Genomic DNA, 20,770 nt, shown 5'->3' with positions numbered 1-20,770 from the left:
CTAACGGATATATCTACCTCCAGGTCCAAGTAGCAAAAAGATAGTGAGAGAAGAAAAGCAGTGGGGATTCTTCCAACCTTTTGGCCCACAGTTCCTCTGACCAGAGATAAGGGTTCTCCACTCTCAGAGGTTTAGATGACTGTTCAAACACCAGTGTCCTCACCACAGGAATGTCTGGGAGTGCCAGATTGGTCTTATTTCAAAATCTGGTTTCCTTCCCAAATCTGCCTGCTATCATTACTTTTCAGGATCCTCAGGCAGCAGCTCCATGCATTCTCTAGGATTTTTAGTCAGATTTAGTGGGAGATATAAGGTGGTGTGTGCTTATTCCATAAGGTGGAACCAGAACCAACCAAAGTTATTTCCAATGATTATATCCATATGGGATAAACTCTCAAACAGGAAATTTATAAGTACAAAGGAAGAATATTGACTGGAAATTTCATATTCATCACTTTTCCAATCACATTTTGCCTCAATTTTTTATTAAAATTTTAACATAGAGAAAAGTTTAGAGAATGACCAATGAACATAACTATATCCTCCACGAAGAGTCAACAACAGTTGACTAATTTTTGACATATTTATTTGAAAATATGCTACAAACATCATGACTCTACAAACTTGAGAACTTTTGCATGCATCTCCTAAGAATAAGGATATTGTCCTGTATACCTCAATACCCCCATCATATCTAGGAAAATTAAACATACCACATTATCTAATACCAATTCTACCCTCGTATTTCCCCAAGTGTCCCCCCAAATGTCCTTACAGTTGTTTTTTCTGAATCAGATCCCAAATAAGAATCACACCTTGCATTTGGTTGTATCTCGAGTGTCTTAATCTAGAAGACTCCATTTTTTGTTTTATTACATTGGCTTTTTGAAAAGTCCAGACAAGCTGTCATGTACAGTAACTCAAATTCTGGGTTTAATTCCTTACTATGTAATTCAGCTTGTTCCTCTATTCCTTGTATTTCTTGTAAACAGGAAGATCAATCTAGATAAGAGATTTAATTAGATTTTCATCAAAAATTTTTTGGCAAGAATACATCACAATGATCATGTGTACTTCATACTGCATCTTGTCATGAGTCACATGTCAGGTTGTCCCACTAGTAGAGAAACTCAGTTGGACAGCCAGATCTCTCCATTATAAAGGCATATCTTTCCTTTGCAAATGGTATCCGTGATCTTTTGACATCATGTAAATAATGTTTGTTAATTTTTTTTTTTCACCTAATAGGGTTTTCCCATCCATTGAACATGCCTGATTTAATTACATTAAGGGTTGCAAGATTTTTCTAAATCTATTACTCCATGTACAATGAACGATGACATTCTTCAAATAAGTACATGAAGAGCTTTTCTTTTTTTTCTCTATTTTTTCATTATAGGCTCATTTTATTTTACTTAGCATGTTATAACCAATTACTGTGATTATTCTTTTTGATGTTTAAATTGTCCTAAATTTGACCTGTGGGAGCTCCTTTAAATTGTCCCTGAGGTCTTTCTGACATTATCCCATTAGTCTCTCAGTGCTTTGTTTCATTAAAAAATATTCCAGGCATACCTTACATTTTCCATGTTCCAAATGTGGAATCAGCCATTTCTCCAAGAAGCCCTAGTTCCTTTTAGTGGGAAATGGCATTTAGAAACCAAAATCTTCGTACTAAGTTTGGTCACTGCTATTGGGTAATCAAATATGTTTTTATCTAGAATATCTTGCAAATGGCTCTGTATGATGTTAAAAACTGGGGTTTAAAATCTTCATTTTCCTTATAAATACACTTAAATATATAAGAAAACACTTTTTTTGGCCGTGCCATGCAGCTTGCGGGATCTTAGTTCCCTGACCAGGGATGGAACCAGGGCCATGGCAGTGAAAGCACTGACTCCTAACCACTGGACCACCAGGGAATTCCCAAGAAAACACTTTCTAATGAGCTAAGACAAGTCAAATGCTGAATGCTTGAGTTTAATTCTAAAACCTTTCTCAGATCGAGAGTTCTAGATAATTTTACTAGAACAATTTTTTGAATGATACCAATTGTGAAAGTAAAATATAAAATTGGAGGAAGTAGGCCCAGGGGAAAATGAAATCTTTCTAAGAAACATGGAAAATGTTTGGATAACCAGTTTAAACTGATGATTAGAATGTTTAATAATAAAATATTCATGTATCACTTTACACAAAAGAAGTCCTAAAAGATGTGTAACAAAAATAAACAAAAAGGCAATCTTGTATGTGAAACCCCCAAATGCAGTTTCACTATCTGGACCTCAGCTGGGTTTCAGGATTTATGTACAGTTACTAAAAAAGCAGGTATAATGAGGGACATATAATAAAAAGGAAAAACATGATTGTAAGTCAATTATTAGGATTAAAGTCAGGGGGAACCTGTCAAACAAAAATAAAACTGATTAAATTAATGCAATTGTGCCTAACCAGTTTACAAAACAAATAGCTTTGGGACTTGGACTCTTGGGATTTGAGGTTGGAAATGAACCTAAAATTACCACAGAAAACTGAAGACCTAGATTCTAGTCTTAACGCTACTCAATAAGCTAAATTTCTTCATTAGTAAAATGAAAGGCTATAAATAAACTAAATTAAAATCTCTCCTGGCTCTAATGAGCTACCAGGTGTATAATCAGATTCTGGAAATATATCCCTTCTGCAACCTACAAGAGAGTATTTGCATGACAGTCTCTCCACTTGTTTCAGTTTACTCCAACTTCCAAAGACTATTCAGCAATCATATTATATCAAATTAAGAAATAACAGGAAAAGGAAGAGACGTCACTGGGCAAAATTTTAATTTTCAAAACTAAATTCTAAATTAATAAAACCACATTTTTCAATCGTCAAAGACTTTTGGGAAAAATATACATATAATCCAAAATTCTGTGTATGTGTGTATATATACACATGCATACATACACATTTATGTGTATATATGTATAAGTATAAATTGCTGGTGAGGCAGTTCATAAAAAGTGAGCTTGATTATTTCCATGTGAAAATCTAAAGAATTCCTTTCTATCTTTAGCTTCTCTTTATGAAAGAAAGCATGTCCTACGTCTGTCTGCCATTTTAGAAAATAAGGCTCCATACTTATTCACGTTATTAATAACTCAATGATTGCTTTTAAAAGAAAATTCATATTGAAGCTTATTGTTAGAAAGGAAATAAAGTCTAATGAAGGAAATAAAACTTATATTCCATTATTTTCATTTTTTTTGAACTTAGGCCTTTTACATTTTTCTATGAATTTAAAATTTTTATGTTTTTAGAAACCTTAGAATTTACTGGTTCTTATAAAATTTGACAAGTCAGTGCTCTTAATATTCGTTGATTAATTTTACCATTACTTAATGGTAACTATTTTCTCTAGAAGAAGATAAAAAAAAGACTTGATCTATCAGAAGTCTGTGCCCTATTTATTATTCTCCTGATTATTCTCCAATGAGAAATCTTAAAGTATTTGAGAGATGAATTAAACCTCACAAGGCTTATCTCCTCTAAGAAATTCTCTGATCCCATATTCCTTCCATTTATAGAGTTTTTCTTTATTGTGAACTTTTTTGTGTCTACAAAGGTTTGATCTGTAACTGTAGGCTTTCCCACATTCCATACATTTATAGAGTTTCTCTCCAGTATGGATTCTCTCATGTTCAGTTAGGAATGAATACTGGCTGAAAGCTTTTCCACACTGATTACACTGATAGGGTTTCTCTCCAGTATGAATTCTCTGATGCCTATAAAGGTTAGATTTGCAACCAAGGGCTTTCCCACATTCTCCACATGTGTAAAGTTTTTCCCCAGTATGAATTTTCTGATGTTCATTAAAGGATGAATACTGGTTGAAGGCTTTCCCACATTCATTACATTGATATGGTTTTTGTCCAGTATGAATCCGCTGATGTTCAATAAGGGTTGAGATGCGAGTGAAGTTTCTCCCACATTCCAAGCATTTACACAGTTGTTCTCCAGTATGAAGCCTCTGATGTTCAGCCAGGGATGTAAACTGGCTGTAACTTTTCCCACATTCACTACATTTATAGGGTTTCTCACCGGTATGGATTCTTTGATGTCTATGAAGTTTTGCTCTACAATTGAAGGCCTTCTCACATTCTCCACATTTATAGAGTTTCTCTCCAGTATGAATTCTCTGATGTACAGTGAGGGTTGAACACTGGCTAAAGGCTTTACCACATTCCTTGCATTGATAGGGTTTCTCTCCAGTATGCACTCTCAGATGTTTGATAAGGGTTGAACTACTGCTAAATGCTTTCTCACATTCATTACATTTGTAAGGTTTCTCTCCAGTATGAATTCTCTGATGGGCAAGAAGGGATGATCTGTGGCTGAAGGTTTTCCCACAATCATTACATTTGTAAGGTTTCTCACCAGTATGAATTCTCTGGTGTTCAATAAGATGTAGACTCTGGTTGAAGCTTTTTCCACATTCATTGTAAATATGAGCTTTTTCTCCTGGGTAAATCTGGAAACATCTCATTAGATCAAAATTCTGTTTAAAATCTTCCCCAAAAGTATAATATATATTGGGTATCCTTTCTATAGGAGCACTTTGTTGTCTACCAAGAACTGTATTTATAAATAAGCCTTTCCCTAATTCAAGATTTGTCTGGTTTCCAGCTTCACTGATGGTTTTTTTGTGTGAGGCCATCATTTGCCTGAGAGGTTTCTTCTGTTGCTCTTGCTGTCTCCTGCCCTCAAATTCCAAAGCTTCTCCAAACGTGACATCCAAGTGACCAAACTTAATGGATTTTTTCTTTATTATTCCCTGAGATGTTTCTTCTATAGAAATGTCCTCTTCGGGAGGCAGTGCTTCTATTTCAGGCCATGTCTTGAAACCTGTAATAAATCAGAAGAATCAACGGCTCCTCTGTTGGAAGAGATAAACATGCATCAGTGGGACAAAAAAATTGGCAATGATACATATAAAAGAGGTTTGATACCATCTGATCTCAAATATAAACTTGAATCTGGAGAAAAACAAAATGGAATGGAAGGAGAAGTAAATAGGTTAAGGAATAATGTGGGAGAATATAGTGGACAAATTAACAGTGACAGTGAAGACACTGCCACTTGAGAGAAGTAAAGGTAGGAATCTTTTGAGACTAATGAAAGTCTACAAGAGATGTGAAGTTCTGAAGTATGCCCAAGCCCCAAGCTCAGATCTGATTCTAAGTGAAAAGATTTAGCTTGAGCTGATTCTAAGAAACTCTGAGTTAACACTTAACTTACTTTAATCAATGCATGATTGAAAATAGATTAAAATTAGATCACTGTAATTAGGTAAATGTATGTACTTAAATAAACTATACAACTTAAGTAAAATATAGGTTATTTATGTTAATAAAATCCATCCAGCTTTAGTATTAAAATATATTTTATTGAAATTAAATAGGAACAAGAAATATAGGCTATAAATCTGTATACAAATATAGATTTTTCTTAATGATCCATGGGAAACCTAACAGTTTGGATTTTCAAGGATCAACCAAGGTACTTTCTCTTTTTATCCTTTCCCACAATATGACCTTCCCTGCCCATCTAGAAACTTACCCTACTACTCTAATCTCATTTACTTACAGAAACTCAATTATTTAAGCCTAAATAATCCACCTCTTTCTTAGAATTTCAAAACACATTTTCAAAATATTTAATTACTTAACTTATATATATAAAGTCTGTGAAAATAATTCAAGTATTTGTTCAAGGAGAGCAGTGGATATGTCTTATGATGATTTGTTAATTCCTTATTGTGTACAAGACAAGTACACAATTAGAATGTCTTAGATAAAAAAAAAAAATGAACGAGCACAGGGAGTGAGGTGCAAAAGTTATTCTGAAGGGCAGGTGACCTTGAAAATGAAGAGATTCTCTCTTCTCTTACTGGACTCCTGAGACTCAATCAGTCATATATTGAACAAATACTGAATAATCAGCAATGATAATATGAAATAATAAATGACCAAACAGTAATAGTTCATTTCTCCATGATGTGAGAAGCCTCAACTGCATAATTCAGGTTTGAGGTTCAGAGAATGAGGATACAAATATCAACAATATTAGTAAAGAATGGTTGTATGAAGGAAGATGGACAATAGAGATGGGTTGGATTTCAATAGAAAAAGAAAAGAGGACCCTGTGAGTCAGAAAGAAGGCCTGTCAAAGTCATCTGTGGGGAAAGTAAACCTATTTAGGGGAGGCTTATTGACGAAAGAAGGAAATCCAGGTTGGAATTAGTTAAAATTTTGGTTAAGCACAGTGAGGCCAAATATAGAGTTACTGAATAACTAGTAGAAGAATTTAGAAAAATCTAGATAACAGAAGGTGTTATAAGTTCTTAGACAGATAATAATAAGACAAAAGTGGTCATATTTGGTAAACTGAGCAGCTTGGATCAGAGGAAGGACAGAATTGAATCTGAAAAATAATGTAGCTGCAATGATCTGGCTGGACTGAGTACTTTGAGCCTCACTGGCACTGAGTTAATCACAGAGGCAACTCAATTCAATTAAAATTGAATTTGAAAAATTTTAAAAATATTACTAAAGCCAATATATTAGATGCTAGAGGCACAAAATTCAAAGACCTGGCCTCTCCCTTAAATATGCACAACCTTATTAGAAAAATAACTAATACTAATAAATATAAACACAACAACTATAATTCATCATGATAGATACCATAATGAATGTGCTCAAAGTATGTAGAAAGTGATATATGAACACAAATGATGGAAAAATTAATGCTGACTGGGAAGTAGGAAAGATAAGGAAAACCTACAGATAAGAGAGGCATTTTAGGTAGACAGATGGATCTTGAAGGATAAGTAGTCTTCCAGTGGATAAGATGGAAGAGGTGACTCAAGCTGAAGGAATAACACACAAATGATAATGAGTACGCAAATATGGCCAGAACACTGAGCTGAAGTGGAAGTGGCCATTGATGAGACCATAAAGAATCACAGATTAAAGGTTAAACCACAAAAATGGAAGCAAAATATTGGCAAATCTATGTCATATGGTGAATAGAAATGACATTGGTGATCTATTTAGGTTTCTTTCATCAGATTTCAGCTTTCTAGCTCTGTCACCAAAGTACTTTAAGATCTCTGATACTCTGTTTCTTCAGATATAAAAAGAAGTATATAAATTTGATCATCTTTAAGTGATCCTCCAATCCTGACAACCTACAGTTTTATGATAAAGACCAACTAAATTAGACTATGCTAGAAGACTGGTCAGCAAACTATGGATCTCTGGACCAAATTCAGCTGCCACCTGTTTTTGTAAAGTCCTATTAGAATACAGCCACACCTATTCGTCTAAGTACTGTCTCTGGCTGCTTTTGCACTACAACCACAGAGTTAAATGGTTGCAACAGAGACCTTATGGCCCCCAAAGCCAAAATATTTACTATCTGGCCCTTTATAGGAAAAGTTTGCTGACCCCTGGACTAGAAAGGCTACAGTGGTTATGTTAATGACAGCTGATTGAATATAATACTGGGAGACGACAACCCAGTCTCCAAGAAAATAAAAGAGAAATGTTAAGAAATCAGAGACAAAGGAATATTGACAATACTTGGAAATATGTGGGTGGTAAAAGAAATGAAAAAAATTATAAAAAATTCAAAATATGGCAGAAGGTGTAAAGTATTTAATATCTATCAGACATGAACATGTGTTAATGCAGATGGAAAGAAAACCATGAAGACCAAGAGGCCAAAGATGGTGGAAGAAAGTGAGTGAGGCTGCAAAAAAAGGGAAAAGGAAAGAGAATGCAGGGAGTGGTATGAGAAGGAAGATGTCAAGACAAGGACCTTCTTGATGCAAAGAAAACCATTACAACCAAGGAGCCTTGTCAAGGGGTCCTGAGCATTTCAATAAGGCTCAGAATTTCCAGGAAAGTTTTCAGAGCACTCCTCATGACCTGCTCATGTATAAAGACACTCGTGCCCACCCCCCAGTCACTTACTCACCTAGGCAGGTATCTTGAGGGATTTCTCTTTCCACCATACAGGGATCTTCTCCATGTTGCAGCTGGCAGATCAACTTTGGCATTGAAAATGGAATCCCTGCTCATGAGTAAGGAAATGGAGTTTGAACAAATGGCATGAAAAGCAACCCCAGAACTCACTAACTGAAGCCTATAGGGCAGAGAAGGCGGCATAAGCACTCCTGAGGGGGACTGAGGCCTTCAGGGGGATGGAGGAAACAACATAGGGCCCTGGCTATGAATCCCTCTAAGATGGGAGTCCTATATGTTTTTCAGAATCTAAACTGGGCTCTAGTCATTGGAGTAGGAGGGAACTGATCAGGAGGTGGGGCGGGAGGAAGGCAGAGGGTGAACAGTAGCATGAAGGGCATCACAACAAACAGGTACACTTTCAATTCTACAGAGATTTGTCCTTTCCCAGGGGCACACAGGATAGAAACCTGCAGACTCTGAACCCCAGAGGGAGCTCTAAAGTGCTCCCACGGCAGACTCTCCATGACAGGCAAGGCTCCTTACCCAGAGAGACCAGGGTGCTGTAGTTCTCCAGCATCACCTCCCGGTACAAGGTTCTCTGGGCAGAGTCCAGGTGCAACCACTCGTTCCGGCTGAAGAGCACAGCTATATCCCTAAACGTCACTGACTCCTGTAATGGCAAACCCATTCCTGTTTACCCAGGAACATCTTCTCCTCTGGAAGACTTGGTAAGAAGGTGACACTGGGATGTGTAGCAACCATTCTGAAAATGTCTCAGGATTCTAAATATTTCAAAGCAACTATTTATGTTATTTTTGGAACCACCTATCAACGATTAAACAAATATTTATTGAGTACCCACTTGGAGCAAAGACACATGGCATGTGCTGTGATATGGAAAAAAGGACAAATTTCCTGCCAAGAGGGAATTTATATCCCACCCTGGGATCTGTCAGAGTAACTGAACACATCCATTTACCTCCCTCCCACTCAAAATCCAAATTAAATGAAAGGAAAAAAATCAGAGAACATTTAGAGCAGTGCTGGAAAACTAGGGAAAATATCATTAGTAGAACAGAAATAAAAAGGAATTTCTGAGACATAAAGCAAATAATAAAAATAATATTAGTTAATGTTTATTGAATACTTACATGTTAGGAACTATGATAGAAACTTTGTATACAGTAACCCATTTAAGTTTCACAGACATTCTATTAGGAAGACACTATAGTTAAACCATTTTGCAGATAAAGAAACAGTTCAGAAAGGTTACAAAATCTTCCCAAGGTAATACTGTTAGAGTGATGGAGTTCCTAACTGAATTCAGATAGACAGATCTCTAAGATATATTGTCAGATGGGTTTCCATTGACTATGAAAATTAAAAGAACCAAAGTACCTGCAACACTATAGAGGTGCAAAAGGGAACTGCTGAGAAGGTACGTTCTTCCAAGAGAATCCCAGTTAAACCCCAAAATGTAAGAAAGCAGAGGTTGGACAGCCACCAGTTCTTGTATGAAAGAGTCTAAGGGAGTAACAGCACCATGCTTAGTGGGTATTTTGTTGAGAATCTATCAAAATGTAAAAGGTATATTACTTTGACCTTGCATTTCTAAATACTTCTAGGATTCTACTACAAGGAATAATCACACAACTGTATAGGGATATTTGTTCAAGGATGTTAACTAAAACATTACTTTTAAGTTAATGGTTATGGCAGGCTGAATAATAAACCTGTAAACATTATACATATGACAAAGGGACTCTGAGGATCTGCTGAAGGGTTTTGAGAGGGGGCGATTATTCTGGATTATTATCCAGGGGGATCTATAACGGTCCTTATAAGAAGAACACAAAAGGAATCAGAGTCAGAAGAAGAGAAGGCTATATGATGATGGAAGCAGAGACTGAAGGGATATGCTTTGAAGATGGTTGAAAGGGCCATAAACCAAGGAACATAGGGGGCCACCAGAAGGTGAAAACAAGGCCAGGAAACAGATTTTCACCCCAGAGCCTCCAGAAAGAACCAGCCCTGCTGAGAACTGCACCTTAAGCCAGTGAAACTGATTTCACACTTCTGACCTCCACAACTGTAGGAGAATAAATTTATGTTGTTTTAAGCCATAGAGTTTGTGGTAATTTGTTACAGCAACAATGGGAAACTAATACAATGGTGAAAATTTGAAGACAACCTATGTTATCTATCAATAAGGGAATAGATAAGCAATTTATACTGCATCTAGTCCATGAAATGTTATATAGCCATTAAATAGAATGAGGTAGATTTGTATGCCTGACCTTGGAATTTGACCGTGATATATTACTGATTCATATGAAAAAGCAAGCTGCCAGTCTATATGTGTTGAAACATTCTTTATCTATATATGCATATGTGCATACAAAAATATCTGGAAGAATACAACAAGCTGTCCACCCAGATTATTCTTTGATATTTTAGAAAGGGACAGAAAGGCAACCTTTCACTTATTATTTTATACCGTTCAATTAGGCTTACATTTTTTTACAGGGTGTATGTTTGTTTTGAAATTTTTTTAGATTCCACTTTAATTTACATGTTCACCTTTAGCTATACCTCTTTGCATTTTTAGTGGTTGCTGAGAATTATAATATACATTCTTAGTTCTTTATAGTGTATTTAGAGCTAATATATGATTTCTCATAGAAAGCAAGAACCTTGCAAATATATGGTTCTTCTTCATGCTACAGTTATTACAAAGATTTTCTCAGTTCAGGACTCATCAGACAGCTCTGAGACTACTCATGGAAGGCAAAGGGTACAATGCAGCAAAATAAAGACTGTGCAAGAAAGTCTTTATGGAAGTCAGAGATATTCCATGTGCAATCTCCCCTTATCTGCATGCACAGACTATGCTGTGTCTCTGGAGCTATATAAGAAATTTTGGTTTGGGGGAGCTCAAAGGAGAAACGCTCGGCAGGGGCCTTGTGTGTATCAAGCAAGGCTTGTCAAACCATATAGGCCAGCTGCAAACCAGCAGTGAAGAAGATGACCCCGGGGGTGGTCAGTGGCATTTAAAGACCACATCCACTTCCCTTATCTTGGCCAGGAATCAAAAACAGCCATCCAGGCATCCCTGGAGACAAAGATAGAGCTTTTCCAAAGATAAAGATAGAGCTTTTCCAGTCCAGACATAAATGAATTCTATATCCACAGTAGTTATATGCACTTACATGATAAACTCCATAACACAGTATTATACTTTTGCTTTAAACAATCGTATCATCTTAAGAAACTGAGAAGAAAAATTAGTTATACATTTCTATAATATATTTATATTTATCCAGACAAATATAAATATATATATATTTATATTTATCTATTTCTAATACTCTTCATTTCCTCCTTAAGATTACATCTGGTATTATTTCCTTTTAACTTGAAGAACTTCTTTTAGAATATCTTGTAGTGCAGGCCTGCTGACAATGAATCAGCTTTGTTTTCTTTTACCTGAAAATGCCTTTATTTCATCTTCATTCTTGAAGAATATTTTCATTGGTTATAGAATTCTGGGTTGACAGTTTTTTTCTTTCAGCATATAAAAGGTCATTATTGTTTTCTGGCCACTGTTGTTTCTCATGAGGAGCCAATGGACATTCAAATATTGATTCTCCATATGTAATGTGTTTTTTTTTTCTGTCTGCTTTAAAATCTTCGGTTTTCAGTGATTTGTCTATGACTTCTCTGCCTAATATCATAGGCACTAGCCACATATGGATATTAAGTGCTTAAAATGTGGCTAGTCTGAATTGTGATGTGCTGTTATATATAAAAGACACACCAGAATATTTACTAGAAAATATTTATATATACACAAGTACATATATATACATATGATATTTCAATAATAATTTTGTACTCATTACATGTTGAAATAATAATATTTTGGGTATACTGGGTTAAGTAAAATATTAAAGTTAATTTATCTGCTTCTGTTTATTTTTTAATGTGACTACTAGAAAGTTTTAAAAAAATGTTTTAATTGAAGTATAGTTGATTTACAGTGTTGTGCCACTCTGTGCTGTACAGCAAAGTGACTCAGTTATACACATATAGACATTCTTTTTTATATTATACACATATAGACATTCTTTTTTTATATTCTTTTCCACTGTGGAATATCACAGGATATTCAATATAGTTCCCTGCACTATACAGTAGGACCTTGTTGTTTCTCCATCCTATATATAATAGTTTACATCTGATAATCCCAAACTCTCAGTCCTTCCCTCCCATACCCTCCTCCCCCTTGGCAACGACAAGTCTGTTCTCTATGTCTGTGAATCTGTTTGTTTTGTAGATAGGTTCATTTGTGCCATATTTTAGATTCCACATGTAAGTGATATCATGTGATATTTGTCTTTCTCTTTCTGACTTACTTCACTTAGTACAATAATCTCTAGTTGCACCCATGTTGCTGCAAATGGCATTATTTCGTTCTTTTTTAAGGCTGAGTAGTATTCCATTGTATATACATACCACATCTCCTTTATCCATTCATCCGTCAATTGACATGTTTCCATGTTTAGGCTATTGTGAAGAGTGCTGCTATGAACATAGGGGTGCATGTATCTTTTTGAATTATAGTTTTGTCTGGGTATATGCCCAGGAGTGGGACTGCTGGATCATATGGTAATTCTATTTTTAGTTTTCTGAGGAACCTCCACACTGTTTTTCACAGTGGCTGCACCAACTGACATCCCCACCAGCAGTGTAGGAGGGTTCCTTTTTCTCCACACCCTCTCCAGCATTTGTTATTTGTAGACTTTTTAATGTTGGCCATTCTGACCGGTGTGAGGTGGTACCTCATTGTAGTTTTGATTTGCATTTCTCTAATAACTAGTGACGTTGAGCATCTTTTCATGTGCCTACTGGCCATCTGTATGTCTCCTTTGGAGAAATGTCTATTAAGGTCTTCTGCTCATTTTTCACTTGGGTTGTTCGTTTATTTTTGTTTTTATTTCTATTGCCTTGGGAGACTGACCTAAGAAAACACTGGTACAATTTATGTCAGAGAATGTTTTGCCTATGCTTTCTCCTAGGAGTTTTATGGTGTCACATCTTATGTTTATGTCTTTAAGCCATTTTAAGTTTATTTTTGTGCATGGTGTGAGAGTGTGTTCTAACTTCATTGATTTACATGCAGCTGTCTAACTTTCCCAGCACCACTTGCTGAAGAGACCGTCTTTTTTCCCATTTTGTATTCTTGCTTTGTTGAAGATTAATTGACTGTGTGAGTTTATTTCTAGGTTCTCTATTCAGTTCCATTGATCCATATGTCTGTTTTTGTACCAATACCACACTGTTTTGATTACTGTAGCTCCGTAGTATTGTCTGAAGTCAGGGAGAGTTATGTCCCCTGCTTTTTTTCCCCTCAGGATTGCTTTGGCAATTCTGGGTTTTATGGTTCCATATAAATTTTTGGATTATTTGTTCTAGTTCTGTGAAAAATGTCATGGGTATTTTGATAGGGATTGCATTAAATCTGTAGATTGCTTTTGGTAGTATGCCATTTTAACAATATTAATTCTTCCGATCCAAGAGCATGGGATATCTTTCCATTCTTTGAATCCTCTTTAATTTCCTTTATTAATGTCTTATTGTTTTTAGCGTACAAGTATTTCACCTCCTTGGTCAGGTTTATTCCCAGGTATTTTATTTTTAGGGGGTGCTACTTTAAAAGTTTTTTTTTTTTTACATTCCCTTTCTGATATTTCATTTTTAGTGTACAGAAATGCAACCAAGGGACTTCCCTGGTGGTCCAGTGGTAAAGAATCTGTCTTCCAATGCAGGCGACGCAGGTTCGATCCATGGTCAGGGAACTAAGATCCCACATGCTGCGGGGCAACTAAGCCCACGCACCACAACTACTGAGCCTGCTCCTCAACTAGAGAGCCTGTGTGTCTCAAACTACAGAGCCCACACACTCTGGAGTCCACACACCACAACTACAGAGCCCATGTGCCCTGGAGCCCACATGCCACAACCAGAGAGAGAAAACCTGCATGCCACAACTAGCAAGAAGCCCATGCACCGCAATGAAGAGCCCACACACCACAACAAAAGATCCCACATGCCACAATGAAGACCCGACACAGTCAAAAAAAAAAGAAAAAAGAATGCAATGCAACTGATTTTTGAATGTTAATCTTGTATTCTGCTACTTTGCTGAATTCATTTATTAGATCTAGTAGTTTCTGTGTTGGGTCCTTAGGGTTTTCTATATATAGTATCATGTCATCTTCATATGACAATTTTACCTTTTCCCTTCCAATTTGGATATCTTTTATTTCTTTTTCTTGTCCGATTGCTGTGGCTAGGAATTCCAATACTATGTTGAATAGAAGTGGTGAGAGTGGGCATCCTTGTCTTGTTCCAGATTTTAGCGGGAAGGCTTTTAGCTCTTCACCATTGAGTATTATATTGGCTGTGGGTTTGTCATAAATGGCTTTAAGTTCAATATGTTCCCTCTATTCCCACTTTTGTAAGAGTTTTTATCATGAATGGATGTTGAATTTTGTCAAACGCTTTTTCTGCATCTATTGAGATGGTCATGTGGTTTTTTACTTTTCTTTTGTTAATGTGGTGTATTACATTGATTGATTTGCGAATGTAGAACCATCCTTGTGAAGCTGGGATGAATCCCACTTGGTCGTGGTGTATCATCTTTTTTATGTGTTGTTGGATTTGGTTTGCTAATATTTTGTTGAGTTTTTTGCATCTATATTCATCAAAGATATTGCCCTGTAATTTTCTTTTTTGGTGGTGTCTTTGTCTGGTTTTGGTATCAGGGTGATGATGGCTTCATAGAATGTCTTTGGGAGTATTCCCTCCTCTTCAATCTTTTGGAAGAGTTCGAGAAGAATCAGTTTAAGTTCTTCTTTGTATGTTTGGTAGAATTCGCCTGTGAAGCCATCTGGTCCTGGACTTCTGTGTGTAGGGAGTTTTTTAAATTACAGATTCTATTTCACGTCTAGTGATTGGTCTGTTCAAATCATCTATTTCTTCTTGATTCAATTTCAGTGGGCTGTATGTTTCTAGAAAGTTGTCCATTTCTTCTAGGTTGTCAAATTTGTTGGCATGTAATTGTTCATAGTATTCTCTTATGGTTTTTTATATTTCTGCGGTATCAGTTGAGATTTCTCTTTTTTCATTTCTTATTTTATTTGGGTTCTCTCTCTTTTCTTCCTGGTGAGCCTGGCCAGAGGTTTTTCAATTTTGTTTACCCTTTCAAAGAACCAGCTCTTGGTTTTATTGATTTTTTTCTGCTTTTAAAAAAATCTCTATTTTATTTATTTCCTCCCTGATCTTTATTATTTCCTTCCTTCTGCTGACTTTAGGTTTTGTTTGTTCTTCTTTTTCTAATTCTTTTAGGTGGTAGGTTTGGTTGTTTACTAGAGACTTTTCTTGTTTTTTTGATGATGGCCTGTATCACTGAATTTCCAGCTAAGAACTGCTTTTGCTGCATCCCATAGGTTTTGTATGGTTGTGTTTTCATTTGCATTTGTCTCAAGGTATTTTTTTAAATTTTCTTTTTGATTTCCTAGTTGACCCACTGGATTTTTAGTAGCATGTTGTTTAGTCTCTATGTAGTCGTTTTTTTCTCATTTCTTTTCTTGTGGTTGATTTCTAGTTTCATGCCATTGTGATCAGAGAAGATGCTTGAAATAATTTCTATACTCTTAAATTTGCTGAGGTTAGTTTTGTGCCCTAGTATGTGGTCAATCGTAGAGAATGTTCTGTGTGCGCTTGAAAAGAATGTGTACTCCGTTTTGTTTTGTTTTGTTTTGGATGTAACGTCCTGAAAATATCAATTAAGTCTAACTGTTCTATTGTATCATTTAGGATCTCTGTTGCCTTACTGATTCTCTGTCTGGAAGATCTGTCCATTGATGTGAGTGGAGTGTTAAAGTCTCGTACTATTATTGTATTCCCACTGATTTCTCCCTTTATGCCTGTAGGTATTTGTTTTATGTATTTGGGTGCTGCTATATTAAGTGCATATAAGTTGATGAGGTAATATCCTCTACTTGTATTGATCCTTTTATCATTATATAGTGTCCTTCTTTATCTTTCTTTATAGTCTTTACTGTAAAGTCTACTTTTTCTGATATGAGTATTGCAACTCCTGCTTTCTTGTCATTTCCGTTTGCCTGAAATATCTTTTTCCACCCCCTCACTTCCAATCTACGTGTGTCCTGGGACTTCCCTGGTGGCGCAGTGGTTAAGACTCCACACTCCCAATGCAGGGGGACTGGGTTCAATCCCTGGTCAGGGAACTAGATCCCACATGCATGCCGCAACTAAGAGTTTGCATGCCACAACTAAGGAGCCCGTGTGCTGCAACTAAGGAGCCTATGTGTCACAACTAAGTAGCCAGTGAGCCACAACTAAGGAGCCCTCGAGCCACAACTAAGGAGCCCACCTGCTGCAACTAAGGAGCTCACCTGCCGAAACTAAGACCCAGAACAACCAAATTAAAAAAAAAAAACTATGTGTGTCTTTTGCCCTAAAGTGGGTCTCCTGTAGGCAGCACACTGTAGGCTCTTGGTGTTTTTTATTCAGTCTAACACTCTGTGTCTTTTGATTGGAGTATTCAGTCCATTGACATTTAAGGTAATTATTGACACATATGTATTTATTGCCATTTCAAACCTTGTTTTCCAGTAGATTCTTTGTTTCTTCTTTGTTCCTTTCTGTTTTTCTTTTTGTGATTTGATGATTTCCTTTTATTTTATGTTTGTGTTTTCTTTTCAGTTTTTGTGAGTCTATTGTATGTTTTTGATTTGTGGGTTGTCCCATTTTTCAAGTATGTTAACCCCTTCCTATATCTGCTTGCTTTAGACTGATAGTCATACAGTCTCAAACATATTCAAAAAAAGAAAAAGAAAGAAAAGAATCTGCATTTTCTTACTCTCCTTCCCCACGTTTTATGATTTTGATGTCCCTTTTTACATCTTCATGTTTATCCTTTTGCTGTTCCTTGTGTTTAATCATTGCTTTCACAAATAGCTTTTTTTTTTCTTTTTGATCTGTACACTAGCTAATTTAAGTGACTTACTTTCCAATTGCGATTTCCTCCTTCCTATATCTTCTTGCTTCTTTTCTAGAGATGACCTTTAAGTATTTCTTTTAGGATAGGTTTAGTATTGCTGTATTCTTTTAGTTTTTGCTTGTCTGAGAACTTCTTTATTTCTCCTCCTATTCTAAATGATAATCTTGCTGGGCAGAGTATTCTAGGCTGGAAATTTTTCTCTTTCAAGCCTTTGAATACATTTTGTCACTTCCTGCTGGCCTGCATTGCTTTTGTAGAGAAATCAGCTGATAGCCTTATGGGGGTTCCCTCGTAATTAACTCTGTTTTTCCTCTTCCTGCCTTTAGAATCCTTTCTTTAACTTTTGCCAATTTTATTATAATATGTCTTGGTGTAGGTCTGTTTGGGTTTATCTTATTTGGGACACTCTGTGCTTCCTGGATCTGGATATCTGTTTCCTTCTTTATGTTTGGGAGGTTTTCAGCCATAATAGCTTCAAATACATTTTCAATCCCCTTTTCTCTTTCTTCTCCTTCTGGAATCCCTACTATGTGTAGATTGGCCTACTTTATATTATCCCATATGTCTCATATTGTTTTCATTTTTTTTCATTTGGCTTTTGTCTGCTGTGTGATTGGGTAATTTCCATTATTCTATCTTCCAGGTCACTTATTCTTTCTTCTGCATTAATCATTCTTCTTCTTTGCCTTGAGCTCAGCTTTCATCTCAGCAAATGAATTTTCTAATTTTTCTTGGCTCCTCTTTATAGTTTCTAGTTCCTTTTCACAGTAATCTGCATTTCTGTCAATAGCCTTTCTTAATTACTTGAGTATTTTCATTGCCTCCTTTTTGAACTCATTGTTAGACTGAAGAGGTCTGTTTCATGGTTTGTTCCTTCAGGGGAATTCTCTTGGTCTTTAACTGAGAGTGGTTCCTCTGCTTCTTCCTTTTGCTTATATTTCTCTTACTCTGTGAGTTTAGGAGAAACAAATATCTACTGTAGTCTTGCAGGGCTATTTATATGTGGGAACTTCCCTGCATAGCTTGTGTGGGTTTAATATTTTTTCAGTGTGAGGGCTGTTTTTGGTTTGGATGCTTGCCATCTCTTTCCTCAGCATGTGCTGGCCATTATCCCCTTGATAGGGGGTGTGCAGGTGCATGGCCTGCGCACACGATCCCAGGAAGGCAGGGGCAGCGGTTGGCTCCCGGTCGCGGGTCCCTCAGCAGAGGCAGCTGGCTGCACATACTCCTGGGGAGGCAGGGGCAGTGGATGGCACTTGGCTGTGGGACTCTTGGCAGCTGCAGGAGGTTGCATGCACCCCTGGGGAGGTGGGGGCAGTGGTTGGCACCAGGTCACAGGACCCCTGGCATTGGTGGGCTGCACATACTCCCAGGAAGGTAGGGACAGTGACCTGCACCTGCTCACAGGACCCTTGGTGGTGACAGCGGTCCACGCCCACCTCTGGAGTCTGAGATGGCAGCAGTGGCTTGTGCCTGCCCCTGTAGCTTGTGTAGGCGGTGCCCTGCTGCCTGAGAGCACTAGGAGAAAGAAGCTCCTATGGTGGGCCTCCCCCTCTCCTCATATGCCCCCCAACAATGGTGTCTTGCCTCTCTGGTGGGCCCACGCTTCTTCCTGGACTCCCTTGGTTGTGGCGCACCACACCCTAACCCCCTCAGGCTATCTTTGCTCAGCTAACCCTAGTCTTCTCCCTAGGGTCTGATCTCCAAAGCTGGAGTGTCAGCACACAGCCCCTGCCCACCCCAACAGACGAGCTTCTCAGGCTGGGGAGTGCTTGTCAACACCAATTGTCTGTGCAGGTCTGTCTCTCTGCTTTGCCCTCTGCAAACCTGCTGCTGTGCTCTCCTCTGAGGCTCCAAAGCTCCCCCTGTGTCCTGGCTGACCTCCCCACCAGTGAGGGGACTTCTCCATTTGTGGAAACCGTTCCTCTTTTACAGCTCTCTCCCAGTGGTGCAGGTCCTGTACCAATTTGCTTCTCTCTTTCTTTTTTTTTTTCTTTTGTCCTATCCAGTTATGTGGAGATTTTCTTGCCCTTTTGGAGGTCTGAGGTCTTCTGCCTGCATTCAGTAGATGTTCTGTGAGAGTCGTTCCACATGCAGATGTATTTTTGATATATCTGTGTGGAGAAGGTGAGGTCCACATCCTACTCCTCTGCCATCTGGATCCGCTCCCCAGAAAGTTTTAAATTACATATGTGGCTTGCATTCATGGTTCACATTATATTGCTATTGCACAGCATTGGTCAATGATGTGCCTAGCTGTGGTTTCCTTTGTATTTATTCTGCTTGAGGTTCAGTGAGTGTAGTCAATCTGTAAATATATGTTTTTGTTTTTTTTAAACAAATTTGGGAAAATTTTGGCCATTATTTCCTTTCAATATATTTTCTGTCCCATTCTCTCTCTATCCTCTTCTTCTTGAATTCCAACTACATGTATCTTAGACCTGTAACATTGTTTTACTGGTAACTGAAGCTTTTTATCCCTATTCTTCAGTTAGGACATTTTCTGTTGATATACCTACAAGTTTACTAACATTTTCTTATGTTCGCTTCCAAAGGTTAAGCCTATTCAGTGATTCTTTTTATGTTTCAGATATTTTATTCTTCAGTTACAAAAATTTCTATTACTTTTTCATAGTCTCTAGTTCTCTGCTTGGATTTCCTATTGACTTATTTATTGCACGCATATTTTCCTTTAAATCCCTGCACACAGTTATAACAGTGGTTTTAAAATCTGCTGGCTGCAGAGAAAGACAAATATCATATGATATTGCTTATATGTGGAGTCTAAAAAAAGGGTACAAAGTGAACTTATCTACAAAACAGAAATAGAGTTACAGACGTCGAAAAAAAACTTATGGTTACCAGGGGGCAAGGGGTGGGGGAGGGATAAATTTGAAGATTGGGATTGACATATACACACTACTATATATAAAATAGGTAACTAATAAGGACCTACTGTATAGCACAGGGAACTCTACTCAATACTCTGTAATGGCCTATATGGGAAAAGAATCTAAAAAAGAGTGTATATATGTATATGCATAACTGATTCACTTTGCTGTACAACTGAAACTAACAAAACATTGTAAATCAACTACACTCCAATAAAAATTTTAAAAAATAAAAATAAAATAAAATCTGCCCACTAATTCCAGCATCTGAGTCATCTTGGGTTTGGTCTCTGCTGATTGCCTTTCTCTTGAATATTGGTCACATTTTCCCATTTCTTCATATGTCTACCTTATCCTGGACATTGTATAGTTTATAATGTAGACTCTGGATTTTGTTATGTTTCTTTAAGAAGTACTGATTTTTTTTTTTAAGCAGGTAGTTAATTTAGCAGTGCTCAAATTTCAAACTCTGTCATCTCAGTAATAGGCAGCAGCAAAAATCTCTCTTCAGTTCTTTCTTGGGTTACTGTGAGTCTGTCCTGTGCATGGTGTGGTTCAGAGGTCAGCCAGAGATTTGGGCAGAGTTTATGCACAGAATACAGGGCTCCCCATCTCTGGCTCTCTCCTTTTTAAGGCCCCTCCACTTTCCATATGCTAAGGTTGCCCCAAACTCTACCTTGTGATTCTTCATGATAGTAAGACTACAGGTTTCTAATCAAGTTTTAACCATTCTGTTGGCACTGACTGTGGCCTGCCCCTAGGCAAAAGCTGTAAAA

At 37.1% G+C, this 20,770-nt stretch overlaps 1 protein-coding gene across 4 annotated transcripts in view; it reads right to left on the bottom strand.

The window, feature by feature from the left end:
• Positions 1-569: 569 nt before the first annotated feature.
• The window catches only part of LOC309656720 (zinc finger protein 879-like), a 55,832-nt gene continuing 35,631 nt past the window's right edge, over positions 570-20,770 (bottom strand). For all 4 annotated transcript variants that reach the window (XM_082453499.1, XM_082453502.1, XM_082453503.1 and 1 more), the window contains exons 3-5: positions 8,556-8,682; positions 8,023-8,118; positions 570-4,884 (exon numbers count right to left, since the gene is read on the bottom strand). In XM_082453499.1, the coding sequence (XP_082309625.1) occupies positions 3,503-4,884; positions 8,023-8,118; positions 8,556-8,682 (1,605 nt within the window). In that variant the 3' untranslated portion in view covers positions 570-3,502. The remainder of the gene's footprint in view (positions 4,885-8,022; positions 8,119-8,555; positions 8,683-20,770) is intronic.

The sequence above is a fragment of the Balaenoptera physalus genome, assembly GCF_965194825.1.
Source record: "Balaenoptera physalus genome assembly, chromosome: 3".
NCBI classification, from domain to species: domain Eukaryota; kingdom Metazoa; phylum Chordata; class Mammalia; order Artiodactyla; family Balaenopteridae; genus Balaenoptera; species Balaenoptera physalus.
This window is presented reverse-complemented; position numbering and strand designations above follow the sequence as displayed.